The sequence below is a fragment of the Cydia pomonella genome, chromosome 12, assembly GCF_033807575.1.
Source record: "Cydia pomonella isolate Wapato2018A chromosome 12, ilCydPomo1, whole genome shotgun sequence".
NCBI lineage: Eukaryota > Metazoa > Arthropoda > Insecta > Lepidoptera > Tortricidae > Cydia > Cydia pomonella.
Genome location: NC_084714.1, coordinates 10,978,218 through 10,988,081, shown reverse-complemented (window position 1 = coordinate 10,988,081; position 9,864 = coordinate 10,978,218). Strand labels below are relative to the sequence as shown.

The 9,864-nt window shown below is 37.9% G+C and overlaps 1 protein-coding gene across 1 annotated transcript; it reads left to right on the top strand.

Moving 5' to 3' along the window:
* The first annotated feature begins 3,032 nt into the window (after nucleotides 1-3,032).
* LOC133523525 (ATP-dependent DNA helicase Q4) lies at nucleotides 3,033-7,521 on the top strand. The gene has a single exon (XM_061859169.1). It carries the CDS (start codon nucleotides 3,489-3,491, stop codon nucleotides 7,359-7,361), a length of 3,873 nt encoding a protein of 1,290 aa, XP_061715153.1. The 5' UTR covers nucleotides 3,033-3,488; the 3' UTR covers nucleotides 7,362-7,521.
* Nucleotides 7,522-9,864: the final 2,343 nt, after the last annotated feature.

Below are 9,864 nucleotides of genomic sequence, written 5' to 3'. Positions count from 1 at the left end.
ATTGAACCCTATCACTTTGAAATACAGTTCATAACCAGGTAGGAAATGTATGATTCCCTCTGCCTTATAAAGGCTTAAGATTATTTAATGCCGAGTATTGCGAGCGTATTTAAATATATCTGTATTGCTTGGCACGACCGACACTGATACCTACCTTATTAAATAAAAAATCTTTGTATTTTAAGAATTCGAGTAAGCCATATGTTAATTATCACGAAAACGTGAAACGGCTAAAGATACCCTTTAATATTCGTTGTCAACTATAGAAAACCACTCGTAGACCCCTTAAATGAAATAGTCCAATATGAAATTTGGATTCATCTTGATGGGTCATTCCCACTAGTTACCGCCAGGGTGGTAACTACTGCGATTTTTTTGCCCAGTAGTAGTGGAATTCTAAAAATATTTTGGTGGTAACTACTGGGAAAATAATTCCCACCTTTTACCAGCGGTATCCACTGGAAAATCCCAGTAGTTACTACCAAACCGATTTTTTTCTCACCTTTTACTACTGGAAAAAAAATCCCACTAGTTACCACCAAGTTGTTACCAATGATTTACATGCGTGCCGAGACTTGCCAAGAGTCAGGGACGCAGTTATGCATTAGAGGGAACAAGCGATATTGCTATCTCATTCCACCGCATAGCTGGCTCATTGGCATGTCTCGGCACCAATCGGCACGCATGTAAATAAGGCTTTAGTTTCGACTTGCACTGGGACTGGCATAGCATAGCGACTGCCGCGACTAGTCAGTTGAACTTGGAGCTGGTGTTACTGTCAGACACCAGCTCCAAGTTCAACTGACTAGTCGCGGAGCAGAAACAGCATTGCGAACGGGAACGGTAGTTGTAAGGGGACTGTGTGTGCATTTTTAATTTTATTTTGCGTAATATGTATCTGTATTTAGGGAAATAATCTTTCATATTGTATTTTTCGTTATAATATGTTCTCACTACTGAGGTGAAAGTTGCATGTGCCACACGAGACCAGTGACCAGAAACCGTATCGACATCATCGAAAATCGCTATCTGCCTCTCTATGACTCGAATATGAAAGAGCGATCTCTATCTAGGAGGATAACGATTTTTCGATGTTGGCGGTAGGCCCTCTGTTTTTGCAACCGAGTCCCTCGCTACGCTCAATATTCTAAATAAGAATTACTCGCTGTTCGCTACGCTCGTGATTACATTATATAATCTTTCGCTTACTCGGCAGTCAAAATCAGCACTCGCGAAATCTGATGGCCTACCGTCAAAGCCGATATTTAATTATCTCTCTATTGCTCGTAAGAGCCCTCGGCACGCAAGTTTTTATCCGACGTAAAAGGACGAAGACCAAACGCAGACACTATTGCCGTCTTCTCATTAGTTCGCTATTCGTGTTCTTCGGCGGCTTCCTTGGCGCACTAAGTTGGAGCGCTTTTCCGCGTTTCACCAAGCCCCATGATAATAGGGCCAATTTCCCGCGACAGCCGCCGCAGCCGAAAGGCGGAAGCGGCCCCTCATACCCCCCTAACCGGGGGTATCGAACGACGTCGTCCTAGGGCCAATTACATCTACACTTCCCGATATCGGACCCGAAGTCAGTCCCGATGTCGGGCCTGCTAATCGTTTTCGTTTTGCGAAAATATCAGCACATCGTTAACAATATTTGAAATGTAAAATAATGATTTATCATATCATATGCAAGATAAACATTAAATATTTTTGGCCATTAGAGACAAAGTATTTTTTACATGTCAAATATTGTAAATGATGTGCTGATATTTGGTGATACGGAAAAATACTTTTACTCGGGCCTGACATCAGGCCTGATTTAGTGTGGATTTAATTAGCCCTAATTCCAAGTCTTGAAACTGCCACACCTATAATAGCTCTAATTGACGGGCGTACCGGACCGCGACCTTGGTCCGGTCCACATAACTCCTCTCTCACACTCATAGCTGCTTCCTTAACGTACGTACAGCGAACCTTACTCACGATCAAACATGCCTCCGACTGTACGCCCGTCTATTTGTACTTTTATACCTATTTCTTCAGACACATTCTGTTAAGGGAGAAAGGGAAAGCTCTATGTTATTTCCCTGTATACAGCAGCAAGAGAGCAAAAAGCGGCCAAGTGCGAGTCGGACTCGCCCATGAAGGGTTCCGTAACATTTATGACGTATCAAAAAAAAATAACTTACATGAAGTTTGCATGATAATGTATGTCATATATTTTTTTTAGTTTTATCATTCTGTTATTTTAGAAGTTACAGGGGGGGGGGGGGCGGCACATTTTACCACTTTGGAAGTGTCTCTCGCGCAAACTAATCAGTTTAGAAAAAATGATATTAAAATCTCAATATCATTTTTGAAGACCTATCCATAGATACCAGACTTGCGTTCTAAGTATACTCTTGTACGGAGCAGAAACCTGGACGACATATGCAAAACAGGAGCGACGGCTCAACACTTTTCACATGCGCTGTCTACGCAACATTCATTCATTCAATTCATTCATTCATTCATTCAATTCATTCATTCATTCATTCATTCAACATTTTAGGCATAACTTGGCAGGACAAAGTGACACATCAAAAGGTTCTTGAAAAAGCGCAGCTGCCCATTCTTGCCGCTCTTCTCAAACAGAGACGCTTGCGGTGGCTGGGGCATGTGCACCGGATGGAATCCTCTAGAATACCTCAACGTGTCTTGCTTGGTGCACTTTGGAAGTGTCTCTCGCGCAAACTATTCAGTTTAGAAAAAAATGATATTAGAAACCTCAATATCATTTTTGAAGACCTATCCATAGATACCCCACACGTATGGGTTTGAAGAAAAAAATTTCTTTGAGTTTCAGTTCTAAGTATGGGGAAACCTCAAAATTTATTGTTTTTTTTTTTCTATTTTTGTGTAAGAATCTTAATGCGGTTCATAGAATACATCTTATTACCAAGTTTGAACAGTATAGTTCTTATAGTTTCGAAAAAATCTATAACGGTTCTGTTTTTTGCCATTTGGCTACGGAACCCTAAAAAGGGGCCGATAAAAAGTTGCAGCAAGCCCCTACATTTTAACTCGTGTAGCCTTCACTTTATAACAGAACTGCCAACTTACAGATATGGAATTTAGGATAGATTTGACATGATTTAAACTAATCTATGGTGCAGTTGACTTTACAGTGACGTTTTCTGAGGTACTGGTACTCGTTATTGCGCGCCAAAACGAGCGAAATATTTGTGAAAAACTGATTTATTTTTATTCTGATATAGAGTGACACGCAATGTCTCTATATAATTGAAAACTTGGCTTTGTGTTATAAGAAAACATCAATTTAATATGAACCAGACACGTTTACACAGAAGTATATATTGAAATCTAATTATGGACACTGGAAAACAGGTTATTTATTAATTTAATTGAAACCTTAACATAATTGGTTTCGACAGCCCATGTGCACCAAAGTTCGCTCCTGCTGAAGTAGAGTTTACATTATTGCAGTTAGAATGGACATCATTGATTCAATAAAAAAAGACAAAGCCTATATCAAATACAAATTGCTTGTTAAAAATTGGGAGAACGAATTTAAGAACACTCACTCACGAACACCTTCTAAATTTGACATAAAAGAAGCTCCTTCTAAGATAAAGTATGCATACAAGAAATATTTTCAATTAAAAAGTTCAGCACTAGAAAACTCATTGTCTATATGTATTGATGATGAGCCTCTTGGATCTCCTGATCAAACTCACTTTGAAAGTGCCTTTGAAACTTTAAGTCCTCCTACTGAACAACTAGTTGCCACCTTGCCTAGTGGACCTCAACTTAATGAATTACTGTCTAATGTATCATCATTTAAAAAAGAGCCTTTGAAAAATGTTCAAACACTGAGCCCATTTACAGACAAGCTATCAAAAAAACTGTTTCAAAATAAGCAGTTTTCCTTGAGGAATCCTAGGAAATTATCATTGCATAAGTCACAGTCTATGATTGAAAGCAAAATTGAGAATGATAGTGAGTTGAACAAGATTGAAAGTTTGTCCACTACACTGACACAAATTGACAATCAGAAATTTTCAGTCCCAGACAAAAGCACTTTGAGTAATAATGATTTTCCTAGAATCTTTGGCACTAGCACCCCAGATATTAAGAAAACTCCAACTATTAGAAAATTTAATCAGGGATGGCTAGAAAGGGCAACCGGAATATCACTACATGAAATGGCAACCTCAACACCAGGTGAAAATCTTACAGCGTTTGGTCTGGGAAATATTTCATTACCAATCATTGCACCAGTTGGCAAGCCGAGAACAGAGGAGAGGATTACGGCTGAGCCTGATGAAGATAAATGTGAAGATTTTGTAGAAAATAGTGAATCTGAAGGGGAAGATATCTCCTTTTCCAAATTGAAGCCAGCCCTTAAAAAAAGGAAACTACAAGATGCAATAAATATTACCAGAGCACAACCACTGGATGATATTGCAAAAACCAGCAAAGTTGAACTTGATAAAAGTCAAAGTCCAGAAAAGCCCTCCAAAAGTAAAAGAAAAAAGAGAGTTGTGAAAACAGGGCCTAAAAATATAGATGCAGATACTAAAGAACAAAAGCCTCCTGACATTGCAGAATATATGCCATTTGGCATTGAAAACGTAAAACCTAGGCATTCTAATGTCACGGACATACTGAAAATTGTCGAAGACTCCATTAAGTATGACAATATTGAAAGCGACACTGAGGCTACAGGCAAATTAGAAAGCAAAATAAAAAATGGCACCCTAAATGATAACTTTGTAAGAATCAATATAGAAAAAAAAGTATTTGTCCGTGGCAAAAAAAGTTTAAATTTTTCTAAGTACAAGAAACAGCAATATAAAGACAAGAAAGCTCTTCATGCTGGCATGGAGTTTCCTGAAGCAGGGAAGATGTTATGTTTCAAGTGTGGTAAGTCAGGCCATATGGCAAGATATTGCGCAGCTCACAAAGGAGAAACTCTTTTGCCATTAGAAAGCTATGATGAAAATAATATTCCCTCTTTAGAGGATATAGAAAATATTGTTAATAATGAAACTAATAAATTATCTCTCCCAGAACAACTTAGTACATCTGTTTATGAAGCCAGTGCTATTCCAGAGTCATTCCTGAAAATGCTTGCTGACACACCCTCAAGTGATGATAGAGAAGTAAAACCAATATACTGCCATAGTGGGGAATCTTCAACTGCTTTGCATGAAGCACTTGCTATGTTTGGACACAAATCTTTTAGACCCGGACAAGAACAAGCAATCAAGCGTATACTAGCTGGCATGTCCACATTGTTAATATTGTCAACAGGTGGAGGAAAATCACTCTGCTATCAACTCCCAGCATATATCTACAGCCAGCACTATAAATGCATTACTTTAGTCATATCACCACTGGTTTCTCTGATGGAGGACCAAGTGTTAAGTATGCCAGATTTCCTCAAAGCTGGATGCTTGCATACTAATCAGCCACCAACACAACGCAAGAAAATTATTCAATGTTTGAAAGATGGAGAGATAAATATTCTCCTAATATCACCAGAAGCATTAATATCAGGGGACTCATCAAATGGGTTTGCAGGGTTGTTCAAATCATTGCCACCCATTGCATTTGCGTGCATTGACGAAGCACATTGTGTTTCACAATGGAGCCACAACTTCAGACCGAGTTATTTAATGATATGTAGGGTGCTACGAGAAAAGCTAAATGTTAAATGCATCCTTGGCCTAACTGCAACTGCAAGTCAATCAACAATAAGAAGTGTGATTAGTCATATTGACATTCCTGATGGATTAACTGGAGTTATAACTAACCCTGCCCTTCCTGATAACCTGTACTTGTCAGTATCATTTGAGAAAGATAAAGATAGGGCATTGGTTTCATACCTGACTTCGGAACGCATAAGTTCCTTTAATTCTATTATAGTATATTGTATAAGAAGAGATGAATGTGAAAGAGTGGCTGCTGTGCTAAGATCATCCCTTCAAGAACCTGGCAAGATTAATATGGAAGTACAAAACAAAAAAAGAAAGAGAATGTCCTACATATCTGAAGCTTACCATGCTGGCATGTCTGGAGCTCAGAGAAAGAAAATTCAAAAACAGTTCATGGATGGCACATTAAGAATAATAGTGGCTACTGTAGCTTTTGGCATGGGAATAAACAAGTCTGATATCAGATGCATCATTCATTATAATATGCCAAGCAGTTTTGAATCGTATGTGCAAGAAGTCGGCAGAGCAGGAAGGGATGGACAACCTGCCTATTGTCATGTGTTTATGAGCAGTAGCAGCAGCGATAAGAATGAGTTGCTAAAACATATCCACGCAAACACAATAGATAGATCAACAGTCAGAAAATTACTTCAAAAAGTATTTATTCCTTGTGACTGCACCAAACGCAGTGATGAATTAACATCGAAAACTTCAAATTCTATACAAAGATGTAAAGGACATGAGGTTGGCATTCCAATTGATGTCACAGTGGAAGAATTAGACTTGCCTTCTGAAAATATTGCAACCTTACTGTGTTACATAGAGTTGCATCCAAAGAAGTATATCAAAGTTCTGAACAATGCTTACACAATGTGCAAAATTTCGTCTTATGGAGGACCGCAAAAAATTGTTGAAGCTGCAAAAGCTTGTCCTCCCCTGGCAATGGCAGTTTTAATTGAGTCAAAAAAGCAAAAAGATATATCAAAAATTAGTGTTTTGGAATTTGATGTTATTGAGGTAGCTGCTGCCATAGGTTGGGAAAGTGGCATGACAAAATATCATTTGAAAAATTTAGAGTGGATAACAGACGGCGCTACATCTCGACGATCACAATTGAAGATCGAATTTCATACCCTTGGCTTTAAGATTAAAGCTCCAGGTGACCTCACACCAGGTGAACTCGACAGCATGCTTGACGACCTTCACAACTTAGTCATGACCCAGGAAAAAACTATGTTATATCAGTTAGAAGAAAGCCACGCAGCATTTAGTAAACTTGGTAGCAACTCTGTGGCAAGCAATGAATTATCGCTAGATACTCTTGTCGCGAAATCTAACGAGCTTAAGTCGACAATACGTAATTATTTCCAAAGAGAGGAGCACTTTGCTAGTGATATTGAATGCCAAGAACGTCCGATAGACACAGAGAGAGTGATAAGTGACGTAAGAGCTTTAATTGCTTCATACAGAGATTGTAGTTTCAACGGACGCAGTATAGCAAGAATATTTCAAGGCATATCTTCACCAAACTTTCCGGCTATCGTTTGGGGCAGGTGTAAATTTTGGAGAGCCCATATTCATGAGGATTTTTACGGAATTATCCGATTGGCGACACAACAGTTAATTCAAATGAAAAATGTTTAAATAATATTTAATGCTTGACAATTTAAAATAATAGACAATGTGATAAACAAATATTGGTTTTATTAAACATAATTACAAGGCTTATTTTTGTGATGCCGAAAATTCACTTAGCTATTTTTGTTTGAGTTGCGAGGCTGGGACTATACAGCGAAAATCGAAATTCCGTTATCTTGATCGCTCATACAAATTCGAACATAGAGGTACCTAAATGAACGAACCAACCAGTGTTGGCCGAACGTTGATTGCAATTAATCATTACAAATTGAACTGAAAAACGTAACGGACGGTTACAGTTTACGGTTCAATTTGTAATGGTCAATTGCATGAACGCGTTTTGGCCAACACTGAAACCAACGAAGTGGTTCGCGGTTGGCCCTCAGGAGGTTAATAGACGCGTATTGCATTGCAACGGAACTTACATCGAAATTTGTTAGTGTAACTTTACCATTCCAGTGCATTCAAAGCCCTTGGCCCCTTATTACGAGGGGCCTTTATCACTTTAGTCGCAGAAATGTCAAATTGATAAGATTAAGGGTCGGTTCGGTTGCACCAAACCGTCTGTCACCGTTAAAGCGTTCGCTAAATTTTATTGTATGGGAAGTTTCATAGATCTCTGTTACGTGACGATGATCACTCTGTTAACTGTGTTTGGTGCAACTGGCACTTAGTCGATGAAATTGTACACCTTTTGTTAACTATTAGAAATAACAAGTTCAGTACCTCTAGTGCAAATTCATTCGATAGCGAAACGTGACGTACGCGTTTGCGTTAAGTCTCATTTTGTATGGGTTTTAGAAACAGCGCGCCGAGCGGGACGTTTTGGAAACTGTACCCCTAGTGTAAATATTTTCGACAGCGAAACGTGACGTACACGTTTGCGTTAAGTGTCATTTTGTATGAGATTTTTGACTTTCCAAATCGTCCCGCTTGGCGCGCTGTTCAAAAACCCATACAAAATGAGACTTAACGCAAACGCGTACGTCACGTTTCGCTATCGACTAAATTTACACTAGGGGCACTGAAAATCCCTTAACGCAAACGCGTACGTCACGTTTCGCTATCGAATAAATTTATAATAGGGGCTCTGGTTTCTATTAGCACGTCTTGTTATCTTTCATTTTAATAAATCATTTTTTTTAAACAGACTCAATTAGTAATGTTTTTTTTCATGATGAACATTTAGGTAAACGCGTGTAAAACACTGATTTTAAAGCTCTTATTTGTAAATTTAGTAAAGTTTGGACTGCTAAAAATCATAATTTTGTATTACATATATCCTGTAAGTACTTTAACTTTAATAAACTATAAGTAATTTTGTTATTATAAATTTGAAGTAGTGTAAATGAAAGTTAGACGAAATCAATTTTCTCCAGAAATTACTTCAAAACAAGTGACAATTTCTCTGAGTATCAACGTAATTTTGATACTTAAACAATCTACAACATTTGCTGAAACTGTTGTTATGTATACATCATTTTGTATAATTTACCACCATCATTTTTTGATAAATTTTTAAAAACTGTCCCTTCTTGTCACATATTACCGGGGACGCATGCTTGCGACCTCATTATTAATAGGCAAGGTGAGAAGACGTGCTAATAGAAACCAATACATGTTATTTCGATATTACGTAACAAAAGGTGTTGAATTCAACAATTTTTTTTTACATTTTTGCTCTAAAATCGTTACTCACCGGGCTCCTAAGTACTAGCACTCAGCACCTTTCTAATACTTTCTATAATAGACTGACTGCCACCCCTAATATCTAGCCGCCCTAGGCCCGGGGCCTACTAGAGCCTTAGGGCAAGTCCGCCACCGATGTAAAGAATAGCGATAGAGATGGATAAAGGAAGACGATATTCGAATTTCGGTATTGTCGGTAGTACAAAACACCTTGTTCCATATTCCTTAACAATGTGTGTTGTTATCCAGTATACGTAACGCAAATATAAGAATAACAAAGTGAATCGCCATGACATATTTTTGAAAAATTCGATACACAAATAAATATTTGCACTAAAAGTAATTCCTTAATTGTATATTTAAAAATAATAGGAAATAATTTACTTAAAAATAGGAGAAAATGCTACCCAATTTTAAATTTTGCGTAGGCCATTGGGCCATCATGACATACCATAAGTAAGGTGTATTCGAGTATTACCCAAAGCACCAATGATTATAGTTCATTTCCGGAATAAGCCAACAATCAGAAGATTCAGAAGTATTCGTAATTACCCGAATATACCTTATACTACATATATCTACCTACCCTAACGTACCTTATACTATATGTATCTCCTGCTGCATGAAAACAATGTCAGTTGGCTGGCAAAATCATACTTTGGTTCGGTAAACAACCCAGTGTGATAGCACGCTTAGTGCGTCCGACTAGAATAGAAATACGTCCACTTAACTTTTAGGACTAGATATTTGATCTGAATGGCTTGAGAGTAACAATATAATAAATAACTATATTAACTTGGTTTAATAACATAATTGGCCC

Bases quoted from the DNA above. Each gene is read 5' to 3' on its own strand.
- LOC133523525 (XM_061859169.1), top strand. From the start codon at position 3,489: ATGGACATCATTGATTCAATAAAAAAAGACAAAGCCTATATCAAATAC.